Source organism: Hyla sarda, unplaced genomic scaffold (assembly GCF_029499605.1).
Source record: "Hyla sarda isolate aHylSar1 unplaced genomic scaffold, aHylSar1.hap1 scaffold_230, whole genome shotgun sequence".
Classification (NCBI taxonomy): domain Eukaryota; kingdom Metazoa; phylum Chordata; class Amphibia; order Anura; family Hylidae; genus Hyla; species Hyla sarda.
The window spans coordinates 338854-361662 of record NW_026608980.1 but is presented as its reverse complement, the minus strand read 5'-3'; the positions used below and the strand labels follow the sequence as shown (position 1 = coordinate 361662).

The following is a 22809-nucleotide window of genomic DNA, read 5'->3' as shown; positions in this document are numbered from 1 at the left end:
CAGGTTATGTATGAAGATTATGTGAGGAGAGATATCAGGAGATTAGGATAGAGATGTATGGAGAGGACAGGATGTGTATGGAGATTATGTGAGGAGATATCAGGAGATTAGGGTAGAGATGTATGGAGAGGACAGGATGTGTATGGAGATTATGTGAGGAGATATCAGGAGATTAGGGTGGAGATGTATGGAGAGGACAGGATGTGTATGGAGATTATGTGAGGAGATATCAGGAGATTAGGGTAGAGATGTATGGAGAGGACAGGATGTGTATGGGTATTATGTGAGGAGATATCAGGAGATTAGGGTAGAGATGTATGGAGAGGACAGGATGTGTATGGGGATTATATGAGGGATCAGATTAGGGTAGAGATGTATGGAGAGGACAGGATGTGTATGGAGATTATATGAGGGATCAGATTAGGGTGGAGATGTTCCTGCTCCCCTCTCATTGTCTTTATACCTCTGTATTACAGCTCTGTGCCGTTATGCTGGGAAGAATTATAAATTGGGGGAATCGTGGTTGGGGCCGGACTGTCAGCTCTGCACCTGTCTGCACCCGGTGGGGGTCGGCTGCTGTGACATGTGAGTATAAGGTGGAATAAATCTTACCCCTAATTACATGGCAGAACATGGAGGCACAAGCCTGGAGGGGGCACTGCGGTCCCTTCTGAGAAGGCTCCTTGGTCAGGGCATCACCAGAGGAGTTGGTCGTGTGAGTATTCCCAATATGTAGTATCTACTCAAGAAAGGACAAGCAGTGACTGGGGACAGAGTCATGGGGCACAAGAAAGGACATCTAGTGACCGGGGACAGTTATGGGGCAGAAGGAAGGACAACCAGTGACCAGTCACAAGAAAGGACAGCCAATGACTGGGGACAGAGTCATGGGGCACAAGAAAGGACAACCAGTGACCGGGGACAGTCATTGGGCACAAGGAAGGACAACCAGTGACCAGTGACAGGATTATGGGGCACAAGGAAGGACAACCAGTGACCAGTCACAAGAAAGGACAGCCAATGACTGGGGACAGAGTCATGGGGCACAAGAAAGGACAACCAGTGACCGGGGATAGGATTATGGGGCACAAGGAAGGACAACCAGTGACCGAGGACAGAGTCATGGGGCACAAGGAAGGACAACCAGTGACAGGATCATAATGCCCAAGGAAGGACAACCAGTGACCGGGGACAGAGTCATGGGGCACAAAAAAGGACAACCAGTGACCGGGGACAGTCATTGGGCACAAGGAAGGACAACCAGTGACCAGTGACAGGATTATGGGGCACAAGGAAGGACAACCAGTGACCAGTCACAGGAAAGCACAGCCAGTGACTGGGGACAGAGTCATGGGGCACAAGAAAGGACAACCAGTGACGGGGAAAGGGTTATGGGGTACAAGGAAGGACAACCAGTGACCGGGGATAGGATTATGGGGCACAAGGAAGGACAACCAGTGACCGAGGACAGAGTCATGGGGCACAAGGAAGGACAGACAACCAGTGACCGAGGACAGAGTCATGGGGCACAAGGAAGGACAACCAGTGACCGAGGACAGAGTCATGGGGCACAAGGAAGGACAACCAGTGACCGAGGACAGAGTCATGGGGCACAAGGAAGGACAACCAGTGACAGGATCATAATGCCCAAGGAAGGACAACCAGTGACCGGGGACAGAGTCATGGGGCACAAAAAAGGACAACCAGTGACCGGGGACAGTCATTGGGCACAAGGAAGGACAACCAGTGACCGGGGACAGGATTATGGGGCACAAGGAAGGACAACCAGTGACCAGTCACAAGAAAGGACAACCAGTGACCGGGGACAGGATTATGGGGCACAAGGAAGGACAACCAGTGACCAGTCACAAGAAAGGACAGCCAGTGACTGGGGACAGAGTCATGGGGCACAATGAAGGGCAACCAGTGACTGGGGACAGAGTCATGGGGCACAAGAAAGGACAACCAGTGACCTGGACACGATTATGGGGCACAAAGATGGACAATCAATCATTGACGGGGAAAGGGTTATGGGGTACAAGGAAGGAAGGACAACCAGTGACCGAGGACAGAGTCATGGGGCACAAGGAAGGACAACCAGTGACCGAGGACAGAGTCATGGGGCACAAGGAAGGACAACCAGTGACTCAGGACAGAGTCATGGGGCACAAGGAAGGACAACCAGTGACCGGGGACAGAGTCATGGGGCACAAGTAAGGACATCAAGTGACCGGGGACAGAGTCATGGGGCACAAGGAAGGAAAACCAGTGACCGAGGACAGAGTCATGGGGCACAAGGAAGGACAACCAGTGACCGAGGACAGAGTCATGGGGCACAAGGAAGGACAACCAGTGACCGGGGACAGAGTCATGGGGCACAAGGAAGGAAAACCAGTGACCGAGGACAGAGTCATGGGGCACAAGGAAGGACAACCAGTGACCGAGGACAGAGTCATGGGGCACAAGGAAGGACGACCAGTGACCGAGGACAGAGTCATGGGGTACAAGGAAGGACAACCAGTGACCGAGGACAGAGTCATGGGGCACAAGGAAGGACAACCAGTGACCGAGGACAGAGTCATGGGGCACAAGGAAGGACAACCAGTGACCGAGCACAGAGTCATGGGGTACAAGGAAGGACAACCAGTGACCGAGGAGAGGATCATGAGGCCCAAGGAAGGACAACCAGTGACCGAAGACAGAGTCATGGGGCACAAGGAAGGACAACCAGTGACCGAGGAAAGAGTCATGGGGTACAAGGAAGGACAACCAGTGACCGAGGACAGAGTCATGGGGTACAAGGAAGGACAACCAGTGACCGAGGACAGAGTCATGGGGTACAAGGAAGGACAACCAGTGACCGAGGAAAGAGTCATGGGGCACAAGGAAGGACAACCAATGACCGAGGACAGAATCATGGGGCACAAGGAAGGACAACCAGTGACCGAGGACAGAGTCATGGGGCACAAGGAAGGACAACCAGTGACCGAGGACAGAGGCATGGGGCACAAGGAAGGACAACCAGTGACCGAGGACAGAGTCATGGGGTACAAGGAAGGACAACCAGTGACCGAGGACAGAGTCATGGGGTACAAGGAAGGACAACCAGTGACCGAGGACAGAGTCATGGGGTACAAGGAAGGACAACCAGTGACCGAGGACAGAGTCATGGGGTACATGGAAGGACAACCAGTGACCGGGGACAGAGTCATGGGGTACAAGGAAGGACAACCAGTGACCGGGGACAGAATCATGGGGCACAAGGAAGGACAACCAGTGACCGGGGACAGAGTCATGGGGTACAAGGAAGGACAACCAGTGACCGGGGACAGAGTCATGGGGCACAAGGAAGGACAAGCAGTGACCGAGGAAAGAGTCATGGGGTACAAGGAAGGACAACCAGTGACCGAGGACAGAGTCATGGGGTACAAGGAAGGACAACCAGTGACTGGGGACAGAGTCATGGGGTACAAGGAAGGACAACCAGTGACCGGGGACAGAGTCATGGGGTACAAGGAAGGACAACCAGTGACCGGGGACAGAGTCATGGAGTACAAGGAAGGACAACCAGTGACCGGGGACAGAGTCATGGGGCACAAGGAAGGACAACCAGTGACCGAGGACAGAGTCATGGGGCACAAGGAAGGACAACCAGTGACCGGGGACAGAGTCATGGGGCACAAGGAAGGACAACCAGTGACCGGGGACAGAGTCATGGGGCACAAGGAAGGACAACCAGTGACCGAGGACAGAGTAATGGGGTACAAGGAAGGACAACCAGTGACCGGGGACAGAGTCATGGGGTACAAGGAAGGACAACCAGTGACCGGGGACAGAGTCATGGGGCACAAGGAAGGACAACCAGTGACCGAGGACAGAGTAATGGGGCACAAGGAAGGACAACCAGTGACCGGGGACAGAGTCATGGGGCACAAGGAAGGACAACCAGTGACCGAGGACAGAGTCATGGGGCACAAGGAAGGACAACCAGTGACCGGGGACAGAGTCATGGGGCACAAGGAAGGACAACCAGTGACCGGGGACAGAGTCATGGGGCACAAGGAAGGACAACCAGTGACCGAGGACAGAGTCATGGGGCACAAGGAAGGACAACCAGTGACCGGGGACAGAGTCATGGGGTACAAGGAAGGACAACCAGTGACCGAGGACAGAGTCATGGGGCACAAGGAAGGACAACCAGTGACCGAGGACAGAGTCATGGGGCACAAGGAAGGACAACCAGTGACCGGGGACAGAGTCATGGGGTACAAGGAAGGACAACCAGTGACCGAGGACAGAGTCATGGGGTACAAGGAAGGACAACCAGTGACCGAGGACAGAGTCATGGGGTACAAGGAAGGACAACCAGTGACCGAGGACAGAGTCATGGGGTACATGGAAGGACAACCAGTGACCGGGGACAGAGTCATGGGGCACAAGGAAGGACAACCAGTGACTGAGGACAGAGTCATGGGGCACAAGGAAGGACAACCAGTGACCGAGGACAGAGTCATGGGGTACAAGGAAGGACAACCAGTGACCGAGGACAGAGTCATGGGGTACAAGGAAGGACAACCAGTGACCGAGGACAGAGTCATGGGGCACAAGGAAGGACAACCAGTGACCGAGGACAGAGTCATGGGGCACAAGGAAGGACAACCAGTGACCGAGGACAGAGTCATGGGGCACAAGGAAGGACAACCAGTGACCGAGGACAGAGTCATGGGGCACAAGGAAGGACAACCAGTGACCGGGGACAGAGTCATGGGGCACAAGGAAGGACAACCAGTGACCGAGGACAGAGTCATGGGGCACAAGGAAGGACAACCAGTGACCGAGGACAGAGTCATGGGGCACAAGGAAGGACAACCAGTGACCGAGGACAGAGTCATGGGGTACAAGGAAGGACAACCAGTGACCGAGGACAGAGTCATGGGGCACAAGGAAGGACAACCAGTGACCGAGGACAGAGTCATGGGGCACAAGGAAGGACAACCAGTGACTGGGGACAGAGTCATGGGGCACAAGGAAGGACAACCAGTGACCGGGGACAGAGTCATGGGGTACAAGGAAGGACAACCAGTGACCGGGGACAGAGTCATGGGGCACAAGGAAGGACAACCAGTGACCGAGGACAGAGTCATGGGGTACAAGGAAGGACAACCAGTGACCGGGGACAGAGTCATGGGGTACAAGGAAGGACAACCAGTGACCGGGGACAGAGTCATGGGGCACAAGGAAGGACAACCAGTGACCGGGGACAGAGTCATGGGGCACAAGGAAGGACAACCAGTGACCGAGCACAGAGTCATGGGGCACAAGGAAGGACAACCAGTGACCGGGGACAGAGTCATGGGGCACAAGGAAGGACAACCAGTGACCGGGGACAGAGTCATGGGGCACAAGGAAGGACAACCAGTGACCGAGGACAGAGTCATGGGGCACAAGGAAGGACAACCAGTGACTGGGGACAGAGTCATGGGGCACAAGGAAGGACAACCAGTGACCGAGGACAGAGTCATGGGGTACAAGGAAGGACAACCAGTGACCGAGGACAGAGTCATGGGGTACAAGGAAGGACAACCAGTGACTGAGGACAGAGTCATGGGGTACAAGGAAGGACAACCAGTGACCGAGGACAGAGTCATGGGGCACAAGGAAGGACAACCAGTGACCGGGGACAGAGTCATGGGGCACAAGGAAGGACAACCAGTGACCGGGGACAGAGTCATGGGGTACAAGGAAGGACAACCAGTGACCGAGGACAGAGTCATGGGGTACAAGGAAGGACAACCAGTGACTGGGGACAGAGTCATGGGGCACAAGGAAGGACAACCAGTGACCGAGGACAGAGTCATGGGGCACAAGGAAGGACAACCAGTGACCGAGGACAGAGTCATGGGGCACAAGGAAGGACAACCAGTGACCGGGTTATAGGGATCAGGGCTCATAGACGCGTGTGGGGTAAAGGTTACGCTGTCTGTAAATCCCACAGTAACCTGCTGCAGAACATCCTGGCTGCGTCGATAGAGTCCGATCATTGCTGCTTGTTGTGTATGTGACCCCTGTTCATCCAAGTGTCTACAATGGGGACAAGAGCATAAGAACTGGAGCAATGGAAGACGGTGCCTGGTCTGAGGGACAACAGAGTCATTTACCAGGATGCATTATGGGTAGAAGACACGAGGGCAGTGTAGTGCGCAATGTTCTGCTGGAGACCGCGTGTCCTGGAATCATGTGGATGTTACTGACCCAAGTCCTGGCAGAGGGACCCCCTAATAATTATGTCCCAGGTCACCAGACATGAGGAACATGACAAAGATTTTAGGTGCCGATCTCCTCCGATTGGTTCATCTGCACAAGTCCCAACCATGGAGGCTGCATCTCACAGAACTTAATTGGGTCGTCCATCGTTGTACTATTAACCCCTTAAGGACCGGGGGGGGTTTCCGTTTTTGCATTTTCGTTTTTTGCTCCTTGCCTTTAAAAAATCGTAACTCTTTCAATTCTGCACCTAAAAATCCAGATGAGGCTCATGTTTTGCGCCACCAATTCTACTTTGTAATGACGTCAGTAATTTTACCCAAAAATCGACGGTGAAACGGAAAAAAATCATTGTGCGACAAAATTGAAAAAAAAAAAAACGCTGTTTGTAACTTTTAGGGTCTTTCTACGCAGTGCATATTTCGGTAATAATGACCCCTTATTATTCTGTAGGTCCATACGGTTATAATGATCCCGAATTATATAGGTTGGAAAAAATCCAAACTACATGCAGGAAAATGTATATGTTTAAAAATGTCATCTTCTGACCCCTATAACTTTTTTATTTTTCCGTGTATGGGGCGGTATGAGGGATCATTTTTTGCGCCGTGATCTGAAGTTTTTAGCGGTACCCTCTTTGCATTGATCGGACTTATTGATCACTTTTTATTCATTTTTAAATTATATAAAAAGTGACCAAAAATGCCCTATTTTGTACTTTGGAATTTTTTTGCGCGTACGCCATTGACCGAGCAGTTTAATTATTTATATATTTTTATAGTTCGGACATTTCCGCACGCGGCGATATCACATATGTTTATTTTTATTTACACTGTGTTTTTTTTTTATGGGAAAAGGGGGGGTGATTCAAACTTTTAATAGGGAAGGGGTTAAATGATCTTTATTCACTTTTTTTTTTTCACTTTTTTTTTGCAGTGTTATATATAGGAGACTATAATACTGATCACACTGATCTCTTATACTGATCATTGTTATCCCATAGGGACCTATAACACTGCACACACTGATCTCTTATACTGATCATTGTTATCCCATAGGAGACTATAATACTGATCACACTGATCTCTTATACTGATCATTGTTATCCCATAGGGACCTATAACACTGCACACACTGATCTCTTATACTGATCATTGTTATCCCATAGGAGACTATAATACTGATCACACTGATCTCTTATACTGATCATTGTTATCCCATAGGAGACTATAATACTGATCACACTGATCTCTTATACTGATCATTGTTATCCCATAGGGACCTATAACACTGCACACACTGATCTCTTATACTGATCATTATTATCCCATAGGAGACTATAACACTGCACACACTGATCTCTTATACTGATCATTGTTATCCCATAGGAGACTATAATACTGATCACACTGCACACACTGATGTTATACTGATCATTGTTATCCCATAGGAGACTATAACACTGCACACACTGATCTCTTATACTGATCATTGTTATCCCATAGGAGACTATAATACTGATCACACTGCACACACTGATGTTATACTGATCATTGTTATCCCATAGGAGACTATAACACTGCACACACTGATCTCTTATACTGATCATTGTTATCCCATAGGAGACTATAATACTGATCACACTGCACACACTGATGTTATACTGATCATTGTTATCCCATAGGAGACTATAACACTGCACACACTGATCTCTTATACTGATCATTGTTATCCCATAGGAGACTATAACACTGCACACACTGATCTCTTATACTGATCATTGTTATCCCATAGGAGACTATAATACTGATCACACTGCACACACTGATGTTATACTGATCATTGTTATCCCATAGGAGACTATAACACTGCACACACTGATCTCTTATACTGATCATTGTTATCCCATAGGAGACTATAATACTGATCACACTGCACACACTGATGTTATACTGATCATTGTTATCCCATAGGAGACTATAACACTGCACACACTGATCTCTTATACTGATCATTGTTATCCCATAGGAGACTATAACACTGCACACACTGATCTCTTATACTGATCGTTGTTATCCCATAGGAGACTATAACACTGCACACACTAATCTCTTATACTGATCATTGTTATCCCATAGGAGACTATAACACTGCACACACTGATCTCTTATACTGATCATTGTTATCCCATAGGAGACTAAAACACTGCACACACTGATCTCTTATACTGATCATTATTATCCCATAGGAGACTATAACACTGCACACACTGATCTCTTATACTGATCATTATTATCCCATAGGAGCCTATAACACTGCACACACTGATCTCTTATACTGATCATTATTATCCCATAAGGACCTATAACACTGCACACACTGATCTCTTATACTGATCATTATTATCCCATAGGAGCCTATAACACTGCACACTGATCTCTTATACTGATCATTATTATCCCATATGAGACTATAACACTGCACACACTGATCTCTTATACTGATCATTATTATCCCATAGGAGATTATAACACTGCACACACTGATCTCTTATACTGATCATTGTTATCCCATAGGAGCCTATAACACTGCACACACTGATCTCTTATACTGATCATTGTTATCCCATAGGAGCCTATAACACTGCACACACTGATCTCTTATACTGATCATTATTATCCCATATGAGACTATAACACTGCAGACACTGATCTCTTATACTGATCATTATTATCCCATAGGAGACTATAACACTGCACACACTGATCTCTTATACTGATCATTATTATCCCATAGGAGACTATAACACTGCACACACTGATCTCTTATACTGATCATTATTATCCCATAGGAGACTATAACACTGCACACACTGATCTCTTATACTGATCGTTATTATCCCATAGGAGCCTATAACACTGCACACACTAATCTCTTATACTGATCATTATTATCCCATAGGGACCTATAACACTGCACACACTGATCTCTTATACTGATCATTGTTATCCCATAGGAGCCTATAACACTGCACACACTGATCTCTTATACTGATCATTGTTATCCCATAGGAGACTATAACACTGCACACACTAATCTCTTATACTGATCATTGTTATCCCATAGGAGACTATAACACTGCACACACTGATCTCTTATACTGATCATTGTTATCCCATAGGAGACTATAACACTGCACACACTGATCTCTTATACTGATCATTATTATCCCATAGGGACCTATAACACTGCACACACTGATCTCTTATACTGATCATTATTATCCCATAGGAGACTATAACACTGCACACACTGATCTCTTATACTGATCATTATTATCCCATAGGAGCCTATAACACTGCACACACTGATCTCTTATACTGATCATTATTATCCCATAAGGACCTATAACACTGCACACACTGATCTCTTATACTGATCATTATTATCCCATAGGAGCCTATAACACTGCACACTGATCTCTTATACTGATCATTATTATCCCATATGAGACTATAACACTGCACACACTGATCTCTTATACTGATCATTATTATCCCATAGGAGACTATAACACTGCACACACTGATCTCTTATACTGATCATTATTATCCCATAGGAGACTATAACACTGCACACACTGATCTCTTATACTGATCATTGTTATCCCATAGGAGCCTATAACACTGCACACACTGATCTCTTATACTGATCATTGTTATCCCATAGGAGCCTATAACACTGCACACACTGATCTCTTATACTGATCATTATTATCCCATATGAGACTATAACACTGCACACACTGATCTCTTATACTGATCATTATTATCCCATAGGAGACTATAACACTGCACACACTGATCTCTTATACTGATCATTATTATCCCATAGGAGACTATAACACTGCACACACTGATCTCTTATACTGATCGTTATTATCCCATAGGAGCCTATAACACTGCACACACTGATCTCTTATACTGATCATTATTATCCCATAGGGACCTATAACACTGCACACACTGATCTCTTATACTGATCATTATTATCCCATAGGAGACTATAATACTGATCACACTGCACACACTGATGTTATACTGATCATTGTTATCCCATAGGAGACTATAACACTGCACACACTGATCTCTTATACTGATCATTGTTATCCCATAGGAGACTATAACACTGCACACACTGATCTCTTATACTGATCATTGTTATCCCATAGGAGACTATAATACTGATCACACTGCACACACTGATGTTATACTGATCATTGTTATCCCATAGGAGACTATAACACTGCACACACTGATCTCTTATACTGATCATTGTTATCCCATAGGAGACTATAATACTGATCACACTGCACACACTGATGTTATACTGATCATTGTTATCCCATAGGAGACTATAACACTGCACACACTGATCTCTTATACTGATCATTGTTATCCCATAGGAGACTATAACACTGCACACACTGATCTCTTATACTGATCGTTGTTATCCCATAGGAGACTATAACACTGCACACACTAATCTCTTATACTGATCATTGTTATCCCATAGGAGACTATAACACTGCACACACTGATCTCTTATACTGATCATTGTTATCCCATAGGAGACTAAAACACTGCACACACTGATCTCTTATACTGATCATTATTATCCCATAGGAGACTATAACACTGCACACACTGATCTCTTATACTGATCATTATTATCCCATAGGAGCCTATAACACTGCACACACTGATCTCTTATACTGATCATTATTATCCCATAAGGACCTATAACACTGCACACACTGATCTCTTATACTGATCATTATTATCCCATAGGAGCCTATAACACTGCACACTGATCTCTTATACTGATCATTATTATCCCATATGAGACTATAACACTGCACACACTGATCTCTTATACTGATCATTATTATCCCATAGGAGACTATAACACTGCACACACTGATCTCTTATACTGATCATTATTATCCCATAGGAGACTATAACACTGCACACACTGATCTCTTATACTGATCATTGTTATCCCATAGGAGCCTATAACACTGCACACACTGATCTCTTATACTGATCATTGTTATCCCATAGGAGCCTATAACACTGCACACACTGATCTCTTATACTGATCATTATTATCCCATATGAGACTATAACACTGCAGACACTGATCTCTTATACTGATCATTATTATCCCATAGGAGACTATAACACTGCACACACTGATCTCTTATACTGATCATTATTATCCCATAGGAGACTATAACACTGCACACACTGATCTCTTATACTGATCATTATTATCCCATAGGAGACTATAACACTGCACACACTGATCTCTTATACTGATCGTTATTATCCCATAGGAGCCTATAACACTGCACACACTAATCTCTTATACTGATCATTATTATCCCATAGGGACCTATAACACTGCACACACTGATCTCTTATACTGATCATTGTTATCCCATAGGAGCCTATAACACTGCACACACTGATCTCTTATACTGATCATTGTTATCCCATAGGAGACTATAACACTGCACACACTAATCTCTTATACTGATCATTGTTATCCCATAGGAGACTATAACACTGCACACACTGATCTCTTATACTGATCATTGTTATCCCATAGGAGACTATAACACTGCACACACTGATCTCTTATACTGATCATTATTATCCCATAGGGACCTATAACACTGCACACACTGATCTCTTATACTGATCATTATTATCCCATAGGAGACTATAACACTGCACACACTGATCTCTTATACTGATCATTATTATCCCATAGGAGCCTATAACACTGCACACACTGATCTCTTATACTGATCATTATTATCCCATAAGGACCTATAACACTGCACACACTGATCTCTTATACTGATCATTATTATCCCATAGGAGCCTATAACACTGCACACTGATCTCTTATACTGATCATTATTATCCCATATGAGACTATAACACTGCACACACTGATCTCTTATACTGATCATTATTATCCCATAGGAGACTATAACACTGCACACACTGATCTCTTATACTGATCATTATTATCCCATAGGAGACTATAACACTGCACACACTGATCTCTTATACTGATCATTGTTATCCCATAGGAGCCTATAACACTGCACACACTGATCTCTTATACTGATCATTGTTATCCCATAGGAGCCTATAACACTGCACACACTGATCTCTTATACTGATCATTATTATCCCATATGAGACTATAACACTGCACACACTGATCTCTTATACTGATCATTATTATCCCATAGGAGACTATAACACTGCACACACTGATCTCTTATGCTGATCGTTATTATCCCATAGGAGCCTATAACACTGCACACACTGATCTCTTATACTGATCATTATTATCCCATAGGGACCTATAACACTGCACACACTGATCTCTTATACTGATCATTATTATCCCATAGGAGACTATAATACTGATCACACTGATCTCTTATACTGATCATTGTTATCCCCTAGTAGACTATAACACTGCACACACTGATCTCTTATACTGATCATTATTATCCCATAGGAGACTATAATACTGATCACACTGATCTCTTATACTGATCATTGTTATCCCATAGTAGACTATAACACTACACACACTGATCTCTTATACTGATCGTTATTATCCCATAGGAGACTATAACACTGCACACACTGATCTCTTATACTGATCATTATTATCCCATAGGGACCTATAACACTGCACACATTGATCTCTTATACTGATCATTGTTATCCTATAGGAGCCTATAACACTGCACACACTGATCTCTTATACTGATCATTATTATCCCATAGGGACCTATAACACTGCACACACTGATCTCTTATACTGATCATTGCTATCCCATAGGAGCCTATAACACTGCACACACTGATCTCTTATACTGATCATTGTTATCCCATAGGAGCCTATAACACTGCACACACTGATCTCTTATACTGATCATTGTTATCCCATAGGAGCCTATAACACTGCACACACTGATCTCTTATACTGATCATTATTATCCCAAAGGAGACTATAACACTGCACACACTGATCTCTTACACTGATCATTATTATCCCATAGAAAACTATAACACTGCACACACTGATCTCTTATACTGATCATTATTATCCCATAGGGACCTATAACACTGCACACACTGATCTCTTATACTGATCATTGTTATCCCATAGGGACCTATAAAACTACATACACTGATCTCTTATACTGATCATTATCATCCCATGGGGACCTATAACACTGCACACACTGATCTCTTATACTGATCATTGTTATCCCATAGGAGACTATAACACTGCACACACTGATCTCTTATACTGATCATTGTTATCCCATAGGAGACTATAATACTGATCACACTGATCTCTTATACTGATCATTATTATCCCATAGGAGACTATAATACTGCACACACTGATCTCTTATACTGATCATTATTATTCCATAGGGACCTATAACAATACATACACTGATCTCTTATACTGATCATTATTATCCCATAGGAGACTATAATACTGCACACACTGATCTCTTATACTGACCATTATTATCCCATAGGGATCTATAAAATACTGCACACACTGATCATTGTTATCCCATAGGAGACTATAATACTTCACACACTGATCTCTTATACTGATCATTATTATCCCATATGGACCTATAACACTGCACACACTGATCTCTTATACTGATCATTATTATCCCATAGGAGACTATAACACTGCACACACTGATCTCTTATACTGATCATTATTATCCCATATGAGACTATAACACTGCACACACTGATCTCTTATACTGATCATTATTATCCCATAGGAGACTATAACACTGCACACACTGATCTCTTATACTGATCATTATTATCCCATAGGAGACTATAACACTGCACACACTGATCTCTTATACTGATCATTATTATCCCATAGGGACCTATTACACTGCACACACTGATCTCTTATACTGATCATTGTTATCCCATAGGAGACTATAATACTGCACACACTGATCTCTTATACTGATCATTATTATCCCATATGAGACTATAACACTGCACACACTGATCTCTTATACTGATCATTATTACCCCATAGGAGACTATAACACTGCACACACTGATCTCTTATACTGATCATTATTATCCCATAGGAGACTATAATACTGATCACACTGATCTCTTATACTGATCATTATTATCCCATAGGGATCTATAAAATACTGCACACACTGATCATTGTTATCCCATAGGAGACTATAATACTGCACACACTGATCTCTTATACTGATCATTATTATCCCATAGGGACCTATTACACTGCACACACTGATCTCTTATACTGATCATTGTTATCCCATAGGGACCTATAACACTGCACACACTGATCTCTTATACTGATCATTATTATCCCATAGGAGACTATAACACTGCACACACTGATCTCTTATACTGATCATTATTATCCCATAGGAGACTATAACACTGCACACACTGATCTCTTAAACTGATCATTATTATCCCATAGGGACCTATAACACTGCACACACTGATCATTATTATCCCATAGGGACCTATAACACTGCACACACTGATCTCTTATACTGATCATTATTATCCCATAGGAGACTATAACACTGCACACACTGATCTCTTATACTGATCATTATTATCCCATAGGGACCTATTACACTGCACACACTGATCTCTTATACTGATCATTATTACCCCATAGGAGACTATAACACTGCAAACACTGATCTCTTATACTGATCATTATTATCCCATAGGAGACTATAACACTGCACACACTGATCTCTTATACTGATCATTATTATCCCATAGGAGACTATAACACTGCACACACTGATCTCTTATACTGATCATTGTTATTCCATAGGAGACTATAACACTCCACACACTGATCTCTTATACTGATCATTATTATCCCATAGGAGACTATAACACTGCACACACTGATCTTGATCATTATTATCCCATAGGGACCTATAACACTGCACACACTGATCTCTTATACTGATCATTATTATCCCATAGGAGACTATAACACTGCACACACTGATCTCTTATACTGATCATTATTATCCCATAGGAGACTATAACACTGTACACACTGATCTCTTATACTGATCATTATTATCCCATAGGGACCTATAACACTGCACACACTGATCTCTTATACTGATCATTATTATCCCATAGGGACCTATAACACTGCACACACTGATCTCTTATACTGATCATTGCTATCCCATAGGAGCCTATAACACTGCACACACTGATCTCTTATACTGATCATTGTTATCCCATAGGAGCCTATAACACTGCACACACTGATCTCTTATACTGATCATTGTTATCCCATAGGAGCCTATAACACTGCACACACTGATCTCTTATACTGATCATTATTATCCCAAAGGAGACTATAACACTGCACACACTGATCTCTTACACTGATCATTATTATCCCATAGAAAACTATAACACTGCACACACTGATCTCTTATACTGATCATTATTATCCCATAGGAGACTATAACACTGCACACACTGATCTCTTATACTGATTATTATTATCCCATAGGGACCTATAACACTGCACACACTGATCTCTTATACTGATCATTATTATCCCATAGGAGACTATAACACTGCACACACTGATCTCTTATACTGATCATTATTATCACATAGGAGACTATATCACTGCACACACTGATCTCTTATACTGATCATTATTATCCCATAGGAGACTATAACACTGCACACACTGATCTCTTATACTGATCATTATTATCCCATAGGAGACTATAACACTGCACACACTGATCTCTTATACTGATCATTATTATCCCATAGGGACCTATAACACTGCACACACTGATCTCTTATACTGATCATTGTTATCCCATAGGGACCTACAAAACTACATACACTGATCTCTTATACTGATCATTATCATCCCATGGGGACCTATAACACTGCACACACTAATCTCTTATACTGATCATTATTATCACATAGGAGACTATATCACTGCACACACTGATCTCTTATACTGATCATTATTATCCCATAGGAGACTATAACACTGCACACACTGATCTCTTATACTGATCATTATTATCCCATAGGGACCTATAACACTGCACACACTGATCTCTTATACTGATCATTGTTATCCCATAGGGACCTACAAAACTACATACACTGATCTCTTATACTGATCATTATCATCCCATGGGGACCTATAACACTGCACACACTGATCTCTTATACTGATCATTGTTATCCCATAGGAGACTATAACACTGCACACACTGATCTCTTACACTGATCATTATTATCCCATAGAAAACTATAACACTGCACACACTGATCTCTTATACTGATCATTATTATCCCATAGGAGACTATAACACTGCACACACTGATCTCTTATACTGATTATTATTATCCCATAGGGACCTATAACACTGCACACACTGATCTCTTATACTGATCATTATTATCCCATAGGAGACTATAACACTGCACACACTGATCTCTTATACTGATCATTATTATCCCATAGGAGACTATATCACTGCACACACTGATCTCTTATACTGATCATTATTATCCCATAGGAGACTATAACACTGCACACACTGATCTCTTATACTGATCATTATTATCCCATAGGAGACTATAACACTGCACACACTGATCTCTTATACTGATCATTATTATCCCATAGGGACCTATAACACTGCACACACTGATCTCTTATACTGATCATTGTTATCCCATAGGGACCTACAAAACTACATACACTGATCTCTTATACTGATCATTATCATCCCATGGGGACCTATAACACTGCACACACTAATCTCTTATACTGATCATTATTATCACATAGGAGACTATATCACTGCACACACTGATCTCTTATACTGATCATTATTATCCCATAGGAGACTATAACACTGCACACACTGATCTCTTATACTGATCATTATTATCCCATAGGGACCTATAACACTGCACACACTGATCTCTTATACTGATCATTGTTATCCCATAGGGACCTACAAAACTACATACACTGATCTCTTATACTGATCATTATCATCCCATGGGGACCTATAACACTGCACACACTGATCTCTTATACTGATCATTGTTATCCCATAGGAGACTATAACACTGCACACACTGATCTCTTATACTGATCATTGTTATCCCATAGGAGACTATAACACTGATCACACTGATCTCTTATACTGATCATTATTATCCCATAGGAGACTATAATACTGCACACACTGATCTCTTATACTGATCATTATTATCCCATAGGGACCTATAACAATACATACACTGATCTCTTATACTGATCATTATTATCCCATAGGAGACTATAACACTGCACACACTGATCTCTTATACTGATCATTATTATCCCATAGGAGACTATAACACTGCACACACTGATCTCTTATACTGATCATTATTATCCCATTGGAGACTATAACACTGCACACACTGATCTCTTATACTGATCATTATTATCCCATAGGGATCTATAAAATACTGCACACACTGATCATTGTTATCCCATAGGAGACTATAATACTGCACACACTGATCTCTTATACTGATCATTATTATCCCATAGGGACCTATTACACTGCACGCACTGATCTCTTATACTGATCATTGTTATCCCATAGGGACCTGTAACACTGCACACACTGATCTCTTATACTGATCATTATTATCCCATAGGAGACTATAACACTGCACACACTGATCTCTTATACTGATCATTATTATCCCATAGAGACCTATAACACTGCACACACTGATCTCTTATACTGATCATTGTTATCCCATAGGGACCTATAACACTGCACACACTGATCTCTTATACTGATCATTATTATCCCATAGGAGACTATAACACTTCACACACTGATCTCTTATACTGATCATTGTTATCCCATAGGGACCTATAACACTGCACACACTGATCTCTTATACTGATCATTATTATCTCATAGGAGACTATAATACTGCACACACTGATCTCTTATCTTGATCATTATTATCCCATAGGGACCTATAACACTGCACACACTGATCTCTTATACTGATCATTGTTATCCCATAGGAGACTATAGCACTGCACACACTGATTTCTTATACTGATCATTATTATCCCATAGGAGACTATAACACTGCACACACTGATCTCTTATACTGATCATTATTATCCCATAGGAGACTATAACACTGCACACACTGATCTCTTATACTGATCATTATTATCCCATAGGGACCTATAACACTGCACACACTGATCTCTTATACTGATCATTGTTATCCCATAGGGACCTACAAAACTACATACACTGATCTCTTATACTGATCATTATCATCCCATGGGGACCTATAACACTGCACACACTGATCTCTTATACTGATCATTGTTATCCCATAGGAGACTATAACACTGCACACACTGATCTCTTATACTGATCATTGTTATCCCATAGGAGACTATAACACTGATCACACTGATCTCTTATACTGATCATTATTATCCCATAGGAGACTATAATACTGCACACACTGATCTCTTATACTGATCATTATTATCCCATAGGGACCTATAACAATACATACACTGATCTCTTATACTGATCATTATTATCCCATAGGAGACTATAACACTGCACACACTGATCTCTTATACTGATCATTATTATCCCATAGGAGACTATAACACTGCACACACTGATCTCTTATACTGATCATTATTATCCCATTGGAGACTATAACACTGCACACACTGATCTCTTATACTGATCATTATTATCCCATAGGGATCTATAAAATACTGCACACACTGATCATTGTTATCCCATAGGAGACTATAATACTGCACACACTGATCTCTTATACTGATCATTATTATCCCATAGGGACCTATTACACTGCACGCACTGATCTCTTATACTGATCATTGTTATCCCATAGGGACCTGTAACACTGCACACACTGATCTCTTATACTGATCATTATTATCCCATAGGAGACTATAACACTGCACACACTGATCTCTTATACTGATCATTATTATCCCATAGAGACCTATAACACTGCACACACTGATCTCTTATACTGATCATTGTTATCCCATAGGGACCTATAACACTGCACACACTGATCTCTTATACTGATCATTATTATCCCATAGGAGACTATAACACTTCACACACTGATCTCTTATACTGATCATTGTTATCCCATAGGGACCTATAACACTGCACACACTGATCTCTTATACTGATCATTATTATCTCATAGGAGACTATAATACTGCACACACTGATCTCTTATCTTGATCATTATTATCCCATAGGGACCTATAACACTGCACACACTGATCTCTTATACTGATCATTGTTATCCCATAGGAGACTATAGCACTGCACACACTGATTTCTTATACTGATCATTATTATCCCATAGGAGACTATAACACTGCACACACTGATCTCTTATACTGATCATTATTATCCCATAGGAGACTATAACACTGCACACACTGATCTCTTATACTGATCATTATTATCCCATAGGGACCTATAACACTGCACACACTGATCTCTTATACTGATCATTGTTATCCCATAGGAGACTATAATACTGCACACACTGATCTCTTATACTGATCATTATTATCCCATAGGAGACTATAACACTGCACACACTGATCTCTTATACTGATCATTGTTATCCCATAGGAGACTATAACACTGCACACACTGATCTCTTATACTGATCATTGTTATCCCATAGGGACCTATAACACTGCACACACTGATCTCTTATACTGATCATTATTATCCCATAGGGACCTATTACACTGCACACACTGATCTCTTATACTGATCATTGTTATCCCATAGGAGACTATAATACTGCACACACTGATCTCTTATACTGATCATTATTATCCCATATGAGACTATAACACTGCACACACTGATCTCTTATACTGATCATTATTATCCCATAGGGACCTATAACACTGCACACACTGATCTCTTATACTGATCATTATTATCCCATAGGGACCTATAACACTGCACAGACTGATCTCTTATACTGATCATTATTATCCCATAGGAGACTATAACACTGTACACACTGATCTCTTATACTGATCATTATTATCCCATATGAGACTATAACACTGCACACACTGATCTCTTATACTGATCATTATTATCCCATATGAGACTATAACACTGCACACACTGATCTCTTATACTGATCATTATTATCCCATATGAGACTATAACACTGCACACACTGATCTCTTATACTGATCATTATTATCCCATAGGGACCTATAACACTGCACACACTGATCTCTTATACTGATCATTATTATCCCATAGGGACCTATAACACTGCACACACTGATCTATTATACTGATCATTATTATCCCATAGGAGACTATAACACTGCAAACACTGATCTCTTATACTGATCGTTGTTATCCCATAGGGACCTATAACACTGCACACACTGATCTCTTATACTGATCATTATTACCCCATAGGAGACTATAACACTGCACACACTGATCTCTTATACTGATCATTGTTATCCCATAGGAGACTATAACACTGCACACACTGATCTCTTATACTGATCATTATTATCCCATAGGAGACTATAACACTGCACACACTGATCTCTTATACTGATCATTATTACCCCATAGGAGACTATAACACTGCACACACTGATCTCTTATACTGATCATTATTATCCCATAGGAGACTATAACACTGCACACACTGATCTCTTATACTGATCATTATTACCCCATAGGAGACTATAACACTGCACACACTGATCTCTTATACTGATCATTATTATCCCATAGGGACCTATAACACTGCACACACTGATCTCTTATACTGATCATTATTATCCCATAGGGGACTATAACACTGCACACACTGATCTCTTATACTGATCATTGTTATCCCATAGGGACCTATTACACTGCACACACTGATCTCTTATACTGATCATTATTATCCCATAGGGACCTATAACACTGCACACACTGATCTCTTATATTGATCATTATTGTCCCATAGGGACCTATTACACTGCACACACTGATCTCTTATACTGATCATTATTATCCCATAGGGACCTATAATACTGCACACTCTCATCTCTTATACTGATCATTGTTATCCCATAGGGACCTATAACACTGCACACACTGATCTCTTATACTGATCATTGTTATCCCATAGGAGACTATAACACTGCACACACTGATCTCTTATACTGATCATTGTTATCCCATAGGGACCTATAACACTGCACACACTGATCTCTTATACTGATCATTGTTATCCCATAGGGACCTATAACACTGCACACACTGATCTCTTATACTGATCATTATTATCCCATAGGGGACTATAACACTGCACACACTGATCTCTTATACTGATCATTGTTATCCCATAGGGACCTATTACACTGCACACACTGATCTCTTATACTGATCATTATTATCCCATAGGGACCTATAACACTGCACACACTGATCTCTTATACTGATCATTATTGTCCCATAGGGACCTATTGCACTGCACACACTGATCTCTTATACTGATCATTTTTGTCCCATAGGGACCTATTACACTGCACACACTGATCTCTTATACTGATCATTATTATCCCATAGGGACCTATAACACTGCACACTCTCATCTCTTATACTGATCATTGTTATCCCATAGGGACCTATAACACTGCACACACTGATCTCTTATACTGATCATTGTTATCCCATAGGAGACTATAACACTGCACACACTGATCTCTTATACTGATCATTGTTATCCCATAGGGACCTATAACACTGCACACACTGATCTCTTATACTGATCATTGTTATCCCATAGGGACCTATAACACTGCACACACTGATCTCTTATACTGATCATTGTTATCCCATAGGGACCTATAACACTGCACACACTGATCTCTTATACTGATCATTGTTATCCCATAGGGACCTATAACACTGCACACACTGATCTCTTATACTGATCATTGTTATCCCATAGGGACCTATAACACTGCACACACTGATCTCTTATACTGATCGTTGTTATCCCATAGGGACCTATAACACTGCACACACTGATCTCTTATACTGATCATTGTTATCCCATAGGGACCTATAACACTGCACACACTGATCTCTTATACTGATCATTGTTATTCCATAGGGACCTATAACACTGCACACACTGATCTCTTATACTGATCATTATTATCCCATAGGAGACTATAACACTGCACACACTGATCTCTTATACTGATCATTATTAT

The 22809-nt window shown here is 42.0% G+C and overlaps 1 protein-coding gene across 1 annotated transcript in view; it reads left to right on the top strand.

Annotated features, from left to right (window-relative positions):
* Positions 1 to 22809, top strand: part of MSMP (microseminoprotein, prostate associated) — a 56746-nt gene that overhangs the window by 9551 nt on the left and 24386 nt on the right. Inside the window, exon 2 of the mRNA XM_056553050.1 lies at positions 477 to 585. Coding sequence (XP_056409025.1) covers positions 477 to 585 — 109 coding nt within the window. The remainder of the gene's footprint in view (positions 1 to 476; positions 586 to 22809) is intronic.